Source organism: Ochotona princeps, chromosome 8 (assembly GCF_030435755.1).
Source record: "Ochotona princeps isolate mOchPri1 chromosome 8, mOchPri1.hap1, whole genome shotgun sequence".
Taxonomy (NCBI): domain Eukaryota; kingdom Metazoa; phylum Chordata; class Mammalia; order Lagomorpha; family Ochotonidae; genus Ochotona; species Ochotona princeps.
The window spans coordinates 61,891,598-61,904,851 of record NC_080839.1 but is presented as its reverse complement, the minus strand read 5'-3'; the positions used below and the strand labels follow the sequence as shown (position 1 = coordinate 61,904,851).

Sequence of the window (13,254 nt, the reverse complement as noted above, 5' to 3'; positions counted from 1 at the left end):
TTCCTTGGCAAAGTCATGGACTTAACAAGTCTGGGAGCCGGAAGCCCACAGGCCTGCAGACTGTGTCCTCCTCTGCTCTCCTGATCCCACCCTCCTCTTCAAGTCCTGCTGGGTTAGGGCCCACCCACTTGACTTCATTTTACCCTCGTAACCTCTCTGGGAATCCTGTTTCCAGTACATTCACGTTATGAGTCATCCAGCTTAGGACCATTGTGTGACTTTCGGTGGCACAAAATTTAATCCATAACGGATGTGGCACACCTTGTCTTGTGTTTATTTGCCATCTGTGTATCTTTGAAAAAATATTTATTGTCATCCACTTGAAAGGCAGAGCAAGCGAGAGAGCAAAGAGTGAGCAAGTTGAGAGAAAGAGATCTTTCAGCTGGCTGCCGATTCACTCCCAAATGCCCTCAAGCAGCCAGGGCTGGGCCAGGCTGAAGCCAGGAGCCCCAAACTCCATCCAGGTCTCTTGCATAAGTAGCAGGGCCCCAAGCACCTGAGCTTCCATCTGCTCCCTCCCAGACACCATAGCTGGATTGGAAGTGGAAGAGTTGGGACTAAACCGAGCACCCTAACATGGGATGCAGGTGTCCCACACGGTAGTTTAACATGCTGCACCACAAAAGCCTACACCCACTTGTGTATCTTCTTTGCTGAGAATGATCCCATTCCCAGGTTCTGGGGCACCCTTGCATGGAGATCGACAAGAGACCAATGAGCAGCCCAGGCAAGACTCCGCTGTGGACTTGTGTTTGAACACAGAGCAGCACACCAGGAAGAGAGTCTGCTGACTGGCTCCATGAGAGGAGCTGAGCAGGGGTTTTCTTTACCAGGTAGAGAGGGGAGTGGTGGTTTCTCCTTGGCATGTGACATTTTGCTTTGTGCTGATTGGGCATTCTGCCAAGGTGCTGTTGTGTCCCCCCAGCTCCCTGTACCTCACATGCTCAATATGGTGGTGTTACTCACCATCACCACCCAGGGAGGGTCGCATGCTGCCCCGCTAGGCTGCTCTGAGCATGCCTACAGAGTGATAGGGAATCTTGCCTTTAGTGTTGCTCCTGACGGGTTTGGAACTGGAGCCTGACACATGCCGGGTCCTGAGGGGCTTCAACGATGGGTCCTGTTTCCTGTCTCCTGAAAGCCCTTTAGTCTTTTACCTTTCCTCATACTGTGTGTGTTGTTCTCTAAATGCCGTGTTCTTCCTACTTTTACTTCCCAGACCTTTATCAGGTAGGAGTTTTGAAAAAGCTTCCTCTCCATCTGGGGCTCGTCTTGCTGTTCTCTTCATGGTGCCTGGCACAGAGCAGAAGTTTTCTGTTTTAGTGAAGCCACAAGTTAGCCAGTGTTTTTCCTTTCATGGATCGTGCTTTTGGTGTTGTGTCAAAAAAGTCACTACCAGTCCCAAGGTCATCCCAGTGTTATCTTCTAGTTGTGCCTTGAATGCGCTTGGGGGAAACCAACATATTCCTTCTGAATTGTTCGTCAGTAAACTCAGAACATCTCTCCTTTTTTCCCCTCCACAGTTTTCCCCCTTGTTATCTGTGGTCTTGGTCCAGTTGTCTACTGGCAACGATGGCCCAAAAAATACTAAATGGAAAACATCCTAGAAATAATTGATGGATGTTAGATTGCCCACCATCCTGAGAAGCATGATGCGGTTGCTCCTGGTCCCTCTCCATCTCCTTGAGAGATGTGAGTCATCCCTTTCCCAGCATCTCCACCCTGCACATGTGCTTGCTTCTCCAGGAACTGTCTGGGTTATCAGCTTGCCTGTCATGCTTTTGCTTATATGCAAACAACCCTTATTTTACTTACTGATGACCCTACAACACAAGAGTGGTGATGCCAACAACTCAGATACGCTAGCAAGAAGATGCAAAGCACCTCCTCTCAGTGGAAAGGCAGAGGTTTAACACACACGTGTGTGATCAGAAACAACCTGCATGGGCAGGATATGTTTGGGTACAAATCCCTCGTTTCAGATGTCCTCCAGGGCTCGGACTACCTTCTGTGCAGGTCTCCCTGCGGATAAGGGAAGACCGTTTTTTCCATCAGAAGTTTGCAGTTTGTAGTTCTCCTCAGCTGTTTTGTGTGTGGTTGGTTAGATTGATAACAATGTGTTTGCTTTTTTTCTCGGTGTTCATGTAAATGGCATTCTTTTTACAATCATTCTTTTTACCTTCTGCCAGCTTTTTTTGTTTGTTTGTTTAGGTATTTTCCTAACATATCTTTTTCTGTACGTTCATTTGTAACTTTTTCTGTGTCCCTGTACTTTTAGAATATGTCCTAAACAGAACATAGGTTTGATTTTGCTCTTCAAAAATATTGTCTGACAAGATTTGTTTTTTCATTTGAGAGAGTCATCCACTTGAGCTTGTTGTAATTGCTGACACATTACTGGTATCATTTACGCTACTTTGAAATTTGTCCTATTTTTTGTGCCTAGTGTTTTTTCTTTCTTAACTGCATTCCAGTTCTTTTTTTTTTTCAAAGATTTATTCATTTATTTGAAAGACTTACACAGAGAGAGAGAGAGAGACAGACAGACAAGAGACAGAGGCAGAGAGATCTCTCTGCTGGTTTACCCCCAGGTGACCCCAATGGCCACCGCTGGTTCAGGCTGAAGCCAGGAGCCAGGAGCTTCCTCTGGGTTTCCCACATAACTGGCAAGGGCCAAGCATTCGAGCCATTGTCTGCTGTTCCTCCCAGGCGCACTAGCAGGGAGCTTGATCACAAGTGGAGCAGTCACCCATACAGGTTGCTGGTGTTACAGGTGGCGGCTTTACCTGCTGTGTGTCACAATGCCTGCTCCCTGAGCCACCCTTAATTTCTTTTGTTCCCCATTCCACTTGCTCCCTGTATTTGTGTAAAACCTGTACTCTATGAATATACATCTTCAATTAATATTTTGAAACTATTTAAATTATATGCTTAGCAAAATCTGAAGTCAACCATTATTACCATTTCTGGAATGATAGACAATCCTTAGAAACTAAGTTGCCAACTTCAGTTCCTGCCTCGCACCTTGGCCAATCACGTGGTCTTCACACATTGATTGTTGGAATGTCCACCTGTGGCCCTTTGGTTTTTAGGTTACATACAGCCTTTGCTTCTGAGAAGGAGCCTGTGGACAGCGACCCTCCTGGCTATTACTGTCTTCTCTAGCGACTGCCTTCCTGGGTACAGGGTGTCAGCTGGGAGGCTCCTTGCTCTGCACACGTTAGCACTGTCCCACTGTGGTCTCCTGGCTCCGGCCACTGTCGCTGGGAAGTCAGCTGCAGGCCTGGCGAGTGCCAATGGCTGTGGGAGCTCTGTCACTGTGCTTGCCTGGGTGGAGGCCTCCTCTCTGTGGATGCTGTTTGGCATCCTGGGTGTCCTTTGGTTTGGGAGCAGATGAGATGAGCTCTGTAAAACTCTTCAGATTGAGGCTCTTTCCTCCTGAAACCCTCCAAGGCTCCGGTCTCGCTTTCCGCTCTGCGTTCGGGTTGCTGGCAGCCGTCTCTCTGGATGGCTTCTGCTCCATCTTTACATTGCCCGGTTCTCTCTCAGGCGCCCTTGTTGTGGGGCTTCATCCAGCCACTAGGGCTTTCACATTACAGAATGTAACATTTGCAAATCTACATGATGGTCCCTGGCTTGCACCCTGCCCGTGGTAACAAGTCTTGCTGTTAGGTCGTCTCCCATTTGTGATGGGCTGCGACCTTTCACTCAGTGTGAGCTGACTGACGAGCTGGTCTGGGAGAGTGACTCTCCCACCTGTTGACATGGAGCGTGTCTGCTGGCACTTCTTCCCAGATTGGGACCCCGTGTGTGCGTGTGTGTGTGTGTGTGTGTGAACTCTGAATCTTGGGTCGATGTCTCAGGGGAAACGCCACTTCTTTCTGCCAGGTGCTTGCAAGTACTGCTGCTCAGCGCAGCTTTCCTGTGTCACCTCTGCTGTGTTTGCCTGTGTTGCGTGGATGAGCTGATCGGGACGCAGTTTGGTGTGCTGGAGATTGTTCTGCCTTGTGCTGAAGCATGTCGCTTGACCCAGGCCGCCTCCCTGTTTGCCGGCCCTGTCTGATTGCACCTCCCCACGAGCGTGGGTGGAGCAGGGTCCTGTCACTGTGCGACCCAGCTGTGACCTGGTCCAGTGTTGGCCATTGTGAGCAGTGGACCAGAGGAAGGAGATCTCTTTCTCTATGTGTGTCTCTGTCTCTCAGTTGTTCTTCTGAGTAGATGAGCATATGTAAACAGACATTTATGTTTAAAAAAAACACGTAGTTGTTTTAAGCTAGGGCTGTGTTAATCAAGAGATTCATTCAGCACATCTGGTTTGGCATAATTACCAGAACTGGAAAGCCGTTTAAAAACATCTTTTTTTTTTTTTTTTTTTTAAATCTTTCTGAAGTCTTGTTGTTGTTGTTTTGTTTTGTTTTTAACTCTGTTGTCTGGAGATGCCAAAAGTCTTAAGATTTGATGTATTGTTCCATGTTTTATCATGTTAATATTTTAAACCATTTGCTTTTCCATGTGATTATCAACATGATGTTTTTTGATATTCTCATTTATATGTGCATAGTTTGATCAAGAAAACCCCGGCGACTCTTACCTTCTGAGCGTATTTGTGTTGACTTTCTTTGCTATTTCGGAAGAGACACTTGATACGCTAGGACTCCTGCAGCAGGAATGGCAACAGAGAGCCCGTGAAGAGGCCTGGGAAGCCGCAGCTGACTCTTCTCCCCTGCTAACCTTCTCTTCCGCCTTTAGGTTTCAGGCGAAGCTTCAGCACAACTTCCGCTTCTTCCCAGAAAGAGATTAACAGAAGAAATGCTTTTGCCAAGTGAGTATTAAGGAGATTTAAAAATTAAAAAAAAACCACCTTTCAACATGAGCGTGACGGAGACTCTGTGAAGGAAGAACAGTCACATTTGGTGCCTTGCGCACCGCTCGGTAGGATGCTAACACTTAGGGGAGAAGGCGCTACAGGTGCCTCATGTTCTCCCGCCTTTGCAAGCCTCATTAAAAATGTCACCAGTGACTGCAAATAGCACACTGTGTGGAGTTTCTCTTCAAAGAGGTTAGTATTGTTAATAAAAGTTGGAGGACTTCACATGTTGGTGTTTTCATTGAGCAGGGTGGGTTGATTTTAAACCCTCCCTGTTGAGAGTTGTGATTTAATATTGTCCGCAATATTGGGACGCCACAAAGCTTAGATGCGTAGGATTGTCATATGGTTGTTCTTATTTTTTCTTAAAGATGTATGGATTTTACATGACAGGAAATTAACAGAGAGTAGGACAAAGGGAGGGAGGGAGAGAGGCAGAGAAAGAGAGAGATCTTCCATTTCCTGGTTTACTCCCCAGATGGCTGCAACAGCCAGGCCTAGGCCAGGCCAAAGCCAAGCCTCAGGAACTCCCTCCGGGTCTCCCTTGTGAATGCAGGAGCCCAAGCACTTGGGCCTTTCTCCGTTGCTTCCCCAGGCGTGTTAGCAGGGAGCTGGATGGGAAGTGGAGCAGCTGGGACTCACTCAGTCCTCACAGGGGGTGCTGGTGTTGCAGGTGCAGCGTTGCCTGCTGTGCCACAGCGCATCTGCCTGTGTTCCCCTGCAGCTCCCTGTTGAGTGTGCTGCGCCTAGAGACAGATGCCCTTTTCTGTAATTCATTTGTGTTTGTGTTCCCCATATGCCTTTCCCTGCCCCTAGCGGTTCTCTGAAACTGTTTGACACGATTTTACCTTTGGAGGAGCCAGGGGCTCTTCTAGACTGAATAAAGAAGTGAGTGCATTTTAGCCACCTGTCAGTTCCCCTGTGCACAGCGTCCTAGGAAGAACAGCTGTCCGGGAAGGGAAGTGCACACGTTTGCCGCGGTAGCGGAGCCCTGGGTCCCTGGCGGGGAGACCTGGGCCCCGGCAGTCGGTGCTGGCCAGAGGCAGGTGGCGTGCGCAGCCGGGGAGCTGAGAGCTCCGACTTGCCCTAAGTGGCCTTTAGGTGCTATTTAGAGTTGGGTGAGGGTTATTTTGATTTTCGTTTTCATTTTTTCCCCCTTGAAATCCTCAGTAGTTTTCAGCATTATGGGATTGATTTGCTTGCCTGAGGAGCCAAGAGGCCCAGGGCAATTGCTTTACGCTCCAGTTGACTGAAGATAGTCCAACATGCTCGCTCAGCCTGGGAGAGACACTGAGAAATACAGAACTCTGAAGGTGGTGAGGTGTCAGGGTGAGGGCGGTGCTGGCTGAGAGTGGGAGGGCAGGATTCCAAGGAACCAGGGAGGGAGAGTGGGAGGCCCGGGAGTGCACGGCAGCACACCCCCAGTTTCTGGACACATCACCACCAAGGCTGCTTCCTGATGCTTGTGCAGATCCACACAACGACACTGGCTTACAGACAGACTTCTGAGGATGTGTGATCAGTGCTTTACATTGCTTGTCTTGGTTTTCCTTGCAGAGTACACCAGCGCAACATTTGGTGGTCGCTGTTCTCTGGGGTCGGGGGAGCCATTTAGGTGCTAGCAGGTGCTAGGAAGGAGTATAGTGCCCTGGGCAGGCAGGCAGGCTGAAGGGTGTGCCATGAGGTGACAGAAGGAGTTGAGGCAGCCACGCCCATTTACATGGAAACAAATGAGACTCCCAGAATGAGGTAGAAGACCGAGAGAGGATGAGAATTCCTGGGTGAGAAGCTGGAAGGACCTGGGCCAGAGGCCAAGTGTGCCTGCTGCAAGTCCCCGGGAACTGGGAGGAGCAGAAGCACCTGCCGGGTCTCTCCTTTGGGTCGGGGGGCTGTTTCTCTAGGTCAGGGATGGCAAGGGTGGCGATGAACTCATTTCCTTCAGATGCAGAAGAAAAAGGTGGGCAGCAATTGCTCTGGCCTCGACCTTAGGTCTTCCTATAAGGCTGGAAATGGGAGTCAAGAAGAAAACAAGCTTCTACTGGGCAGGCACAGGGCACCCTCCCTGCCATCGTGAGGGACTCAGCTCCCTGCACAACATTGGGTCCTCTCCAGGGAACCCATGTTGTTGGCTTCCATTGGAATGTCTTCAGGTAGAACTCACGCAGCAACTACCTGCTAGTTTTTCTGCCCATCCTAGAAGATTTTTCAATTTTCTCCTTCCCCACTCTACTCCCTCTCACACCCACTATCCCTGGACATAGGATGAAGGCCACGGGCATGCGCAGAAGGACATGCCAGAGTGGCGGCTCTGTGTCCCTGTGCTTCTCTAGGCTCCCTGTGGTTGGCCAGGCAGTGCCCAGGAGGCGTGAATGCCCTTTGCCCCCAGGATGACCTCTGAGCTGGTTCCCTTTGCCTGTTGGTTGGGATCGCACTAGTATCACCACCATGCTGAAGTGGCCCGTGGAGACCTCGAGACCTTCCTGCCTGTGCTGTGGCCAGGGCTGCAGCATTTACAGCTTGGGCCAGCTGTGAAGGCAGGTTCCAGTACCTGGTCCCAACACGGCCATTGCTGGGTGGCCAAGACGGCCCGAGTGAGCAGCTCACTCTCAGGCTGCAGGCAGCTCCGTTCTCTGGGCATTTGAGCTTTGACATAATTGGAAATCAGTCTCATTAAAATGCTTAGTTAAATCATTGACATTTAATGTAGGATATTAAAAAGTAAGTAATTTTGAGTGGTAGAGAAAGAGGGAGGGAGAAAAATAGAGAGCTTCCATCTTCAGGTTCACTCCCCCAAATACCTGCATTGTCTAGGGCTGGGCCAGGTAGAAGCCAGGAGCCAGGAACTCCATGCAGGTCTCCCTTGTGGGTGGCAAGGACCCCACAGCTGATCTTGCATCTGCTCCCCCCTGGCCCCCACCCCCCCAACTGTGCCTTAGCAGGAAGCTGGGATTGAGAACAGAATTGAGAACAGCTAGGACTCATCCTCAGGGACCCTAGGATGTGCTGCTAGTGTGTCCAATGACGTCATTAACTGCTGCAGCAAATGCCTGCCTGGAATTAGTCACTTCTCATCTGGATAGTGAATCGATTTATTACTTGTTTCTTTAAAGCTGTTGTTTGTTGTGAAATTTGCCTGTATAAAATGAGTTTTAAAAATTAAGACAAGGGAAATGCAGATAAAGATACATGGTTTTGTCATCCAGGTGAAATGATTACCATTTCTGGTATTTCCTTTTGTGGTTTTTTTCCTGATACATGTGTCAGAACTTTCGAGCAGTTAGAAGAATCGTGCACTTGTCTGCCTTTCTGAAAAACGTTTATCCTGATACCTCTGAGTCCATGGCCTCGTTCTGTGGATGGTTCTCCCTGCTAAGGCTGTGTTTGCAAAGACTGTGCTGTGTTATAGAAACATTTTTTCCTAAATAATCATTTGAACAACAGAGTGACACATAGGGAAGAAGAGGGAGTGAGGAAGAGAATGAATGATTCCTGTGTTGGTTAATTCCTCAAGTTCTCCTCAGAGCTAGGGCTAGGACCGACCGAGACCGGGATCCCATAGCTCTGTCCAGGTCACCCATGGGGCGGACAGTGGGAGAGAAGTACTTGAGCCGTCTTCTGCTGCGTTCCAGGGCATACATTAGCACCAAGCTAGATTGATAAATGGAGTTGATTGCACTCGGAGTAGGCACTGCAGCATGCGATATGGCAACCGAAGTGGTGCTTAACCGGCTATGCCACAACACCCATGCCAGAAGCATTTTTAGGTAATAACATCAAATGAGAAAATATCCAGTCATAATTTAATTGTAGATAGCAAATATTTTAAGCAATGCCTCTCCTGTTCCCATTCTCACTCTTTCCTGCATCCATCCCTTCTGTTCTCTGTGAATGTATGATTAGGTACATATCCATCTTTATTTTCTTTTCATTTTTTCCAATTTTTGCACCAAGTAATCTATTTGGAGTTTATTTTGAATTGGTATTCTTTTCTCCCAGATGGCTTTTTAAACATTTCTTTGAAAGAGTTACAGAGAGAGAGAGAGAGAGAGAGAGAAGGGAGAGACAGAGAGAGAGAGAGATTTTTCATGCACTAGGTAACTTCCCACATGGCTACCCTGGCCAGGGCTAAGGCCAGACTGAAGTCAGGAGCCAGGAACTTCCTCCAGGTCTCCCACACGGGTGCAGGGTTTCCAAAACGTGGCCGTCTTCCGCTGTTTTCCCCAAGCCATTAGCGGGGTGCTGAATCAGAACAGCCAGAATATGGACTGGAGCCCGTATGGGGTGCCAGCATTACAGATGCTGCTTTATCCACTATGCCACAGCACTGGCCCCATTAACTGGCCCCATTAACTAACTCTTATGGTCCTGTGGGTCTCCCTGGATCAGTGTCTACTCTTTGCATATATAGAGAGCTTCCACCCACTGGTTTGTTTTCAAAATGGCTGCAAAGGCCATGGCTTAACTAGGCTCATGCCAGGAGCCTGGAACCCCAAGAGGGTCTCCCACATGGGTGGCAGGGGTCTAAGAACCTCAGCCACCTGCTGTTCCTTTCCCAGATGCATTTGTCAGGATTTGGGTTGGAAAGAGAACAGCTGAGAATGGAATCTGCGCTCTGATAGGAAATGCCCACCTGGTGAGCTGTGGCTTAAGTTCCCTTGCCCCACGATGCTCGCCCACCCTGGTTTTCACCCTTATTGCTGATCCCTGGTGGGGCTGTGAGCAAGCACGTGGGCCTTGTGCTGGGATGGCTGGCCCCTGAGCCCCGTCATGTCTCCCTTTTGTTTTAAAGATGTGTTTATTTTTATTTGAAAGGCAGAACTACAGAAAGAAAAGAGAGAGATTGATCTTCTATCCGCTTTCACTCCCCACGTGGCCTCACTGAGCAGAGGCTGAGGAGGCAGTCTGAAGCCAGGAACCAGGAGCTTCCTCCAGGTCTCCCATGTGGGTGCAGAGGCCCAAGGCTTTCCCAGGGCATTAGCAGGGGCCTGGATGGGAAATGGAGCAGCTGGGACTAGAACTGGTACCCATATGGGATGTGGACAGTGCAGATGGAAGGTTAGATGCTGAGCTATAGCGGCAGCTCCCATCATGTCTGTTATCCCTCTCGTATGAGCAGCAGACAGACTCATTTTTCTGAGCTTCGGTTCTTCTGTTGGGAGGAGGTGACAGCTCTGTGCTTGGGTGGGGTGGAGTGGGGTGGATGAGACCATGTTGGGAAGTGTTGGGCACATTGTAAGTGGTCAGGGGGTGGTCACCGCTGCTGTTATTGATGCAAAATTGCAGTAAGCATGTCAGCCGCAGAAAATCGCCATTTTCCCTGCTAAGTCCCAGGTCCCTCCAGATGGGGGAGTTAACACATCCGTGCTTCCGTCTAAGCAGGACTGCTTCATTCCCCTCTGTGTGTGCTTCAGTAGGCACTGTGCTTTTCCGCACAGGCATTTCGTGTTTGCCTGTTACATGTATTTGTGCACTTGCTAAGCCAAGTACTAACTTTAAAAACACTGAATTAAAATGCTATCCCTTATTGGCAGATATGGCGTGAGACAAACCTTCAAGCCTTCTCCGTGGCTTTTCATAAAATCCCAGTCCTCCTCCCTTACTGGATGTGGAGGGAGGTGTGTGTGATAACTGTACTAAGGTACAGGAGGGAAAAACCACAACAGTAAGTTGGAGGCAGAACTTGGTCCATGTGGTTTGGGTGACAGCTTCTGGATGGGAAATGCTGGGGCAGGGGTGGGGAAAGGCTGCCTCTGGAGCAGGGGTGAAGGGATGAGCGGCAGAGGCAGGAAGGCTCCAGGGGGTTCCAGAGGTTCCTGGATAACCATTGTAGAAGGTCTCTGGTCTGAGGGTCAGCTCCTCCCAGTGGACAGAAGAGGGCGCTGTGATGATTTCCTTGCTAAGTGCCTGATCCTTAAGTTAACAGGTGAGGTTGGAGGCAGGTGCCTGGAGGCATAACTAATGCATTAAGGTTAGGGTTACTTTGTGGAAAAGGGAAAGGAATTGCACTCGCTGGGACCCAGATCTTCTTCCAATGCAAGGATGGTATCGTACATGTTCATATGTGGAAGGGAAGGTGTGTGTGTGTGAGAGAGAGAGAGAGAGAGAGAAAATTTATCAAAGTTGTGGATGAACAGTTTTTTTCATATCAATATTCCGAAATTGAACAACAGGCAGTTTTAATTTACCACAGGCGAAATGCTAGTGGGTCTTCATTTTGCTTTATTTGATGATCACAGCAGCAAAATAGGTATGTGTATGTTTTCTTTAAAAATTTATTTGAATGGCAGAAACAGACAGATGTAGGCCTCCCATGAGCTGGTTCACTTGCAATGGCCGGAGCTGGACCAGGTAAACCAGTCCCTTGGAGCTCAAGCTGGTCTCCCATGCGGGTGGCAGGGAGCGGCCCCCTGAACCGTCATGTGCTGCCTCCCGGGGTGCACGCTGGCAGGAAGCTGGAGTCGGGAGGAGTCCCTTAGATGCAGGTGGCCCAAGCAGCAGCATCGACGCTACTGCATCAGGCATTCCAGGCCTAGTTTTATGAGAGGTTGGTTTTATTTATTTGCTAGGCAGAGGAACAGAGGGAGAGACACAGGAAGATTCTACTCCCTGGGTGACTGCAACAGTCAGGGCTGGGCCAGGCTCAAATCAGGAGTCCGGAACTCTAGCCAGGCCTCCCATGTGGGTGGTGGGGGCCCAAGCAGCAGGGTCATTTCCGCTCATGCTCCCAGATGCCTTAGCAGGAAACTGGATCAGAAGCAGGCTATGTGGGGCTTGAATGGGCATTTGGATATGGGGTGCTAGTGTAGCCCACGGTGCCACAATGGTGGTATCTCACCCCTCATTTTTGCAATTGTTGTTCTTACACATACATAATTTTAAATTGCAGGAAAAATTCTTTTTTTCCCCTCTTTTTGGGTTTGTTTAGTTGAAACAGAGAGAGCTAGCTCTCCACCTCCTGGTTCTCTCCCAAGAAGGTTGCAGTGGTGGGGCTGAGCCAGGATGAAGCCAGGCCTCCCACATGGGTAGCAGCTGGGCCGTCTTCCACTGCTGTCCCTGGCCATCAGCAGGGAACTGGATTGGAAGTGGAGCAGCCAGGACACCCAGCTGGTGCCCACGGGGGCTGCCAGCTTTGCAGGTGGTGGATTTACCTGCTATGCCACCATGCCAGTACCACAAGTAAAATCTCAAATCCAGATTAGGATAGCATTGAAACGGTATCAGAAGCTATCAAAGACAAATCTTGAAACTTAAAAAGTATATAAATTATACTCTTTAGTGAATTCAAATAATGACTTTGAGTCTGGCCATAGACATGGATATGAAAGCGGATTGTGGCTTTCTCAACTAACACTTCTTCATACTCCCCCCCCGACCCGAACAGGTCAAAAACCACTCTGCGCCGCAGCTGGAGCAGTTCCACGGCTGCGGGTGGCCTCGAGGGGAGCGTCAGGCTGCACGAGGGATCCCAAGTCCTGCTCACGAGCTCCAACGAGATGTGTACCGTGAGGTACGTGGGCCCCACAGACTTCGCTTCTGGCATCTGGCTTGGCCTAGAGCTCCGAAGTGCCAAGGGCAAGAATGATGGCGCCGTGGGAGACAGGCGCTACTTCACCTGCAGGCCAAACCACGGCGTCCTGGTGCGACCCAGCAGAGTGACCTACCGGGGGATAAGTGGGTCCAAGCTTGTGGATGAGAACTGCTGACGTCACCCCCCGAAGTGCTCAGTGAGCTGACGTACACGCACACACACACAGACACACGAGTCCGTGGCAAACGGCTCACTTTATTTAACCATCTTTTACATACTGAAAACATGTCGTTGTGATGTTCAGAGAATCCATGGTAGCCATCTAGAGAGACTTGGGAAAGCCATGGGTATGGACTCCAAAGATCCTGATGAAAAACCAGTGCTTCAGGCAGCTTTAGGTTCCAAGAACACGTGTTTTTGCGTGAGTGACAGAGACAGGGTCCCGCTATTCCTGTGCCCATCGGGCACTTCGTGGTGGGTTTCCCATGATGCCGTGCTTCTGAGTGGCTTCCTGTTCTTCTGCGCATTATTATTTGCAAATATAGCAAATTTTGTGGGGGATAAAGCTGTTTGCTCCCTGGGCCATGCCTCCTCTGGAGCTATGGTGGCAGCCTTCTGGGGTTGGAGGGTCCTGGGAGCGGCCATGCTGTGGCCCTGAGGCCACATGCAAAAATTCCAAGTCTCACCCATGCTGGGGGCCAGCAGATGAGGAGTGGAACGTAGGTCTCCTGACCCCTGCCACGATGTTCTGTCCCCTTTGCAAAGCATGCGAGCTCAGATGCTCCTCTGCCATGTTGCTGCCCCGTGGACATGAGCTACAAAAAGGCCATAGTGCAAGTTGATGAAGTTAAGTCATCAT

General features: G+C 49.6%; 1 protein-coding gene across 5 annotated transcripts in view; it reads left to right on the top strand.

Annotated features, from left to right (window-relative positions):
* CLIP4 (CAP-Gly domain containing linker protein family member 4) overlaps window positions 1-12,727 on the top strand; it is a 74,638-nt gene extending 61,911 nt beyond the window's left edge. For all 5 annotated transcript variants that reach the window (XM_058668130.1, XM_004582705.3, XM_058668127.1 and 2 more), the window contains 2 exons: window positions 4,750-4,822; window positions 12,249-12,727. In XM_058668130.1, the coding sequence (XP_058524113.1) occupies window positions 4,750-4,822; window positions 12,249-12,570 (395 nt within the window). In that variant the 3' untranslated portion in view covers window positions 12,571-12,727. The remainder of the gene's footprint in view (window positions 1-4,749; window positions 4,823-12,248) is intronic.
* Window positions 12,728-13,254: the final 527 nt, after the last annotated feature.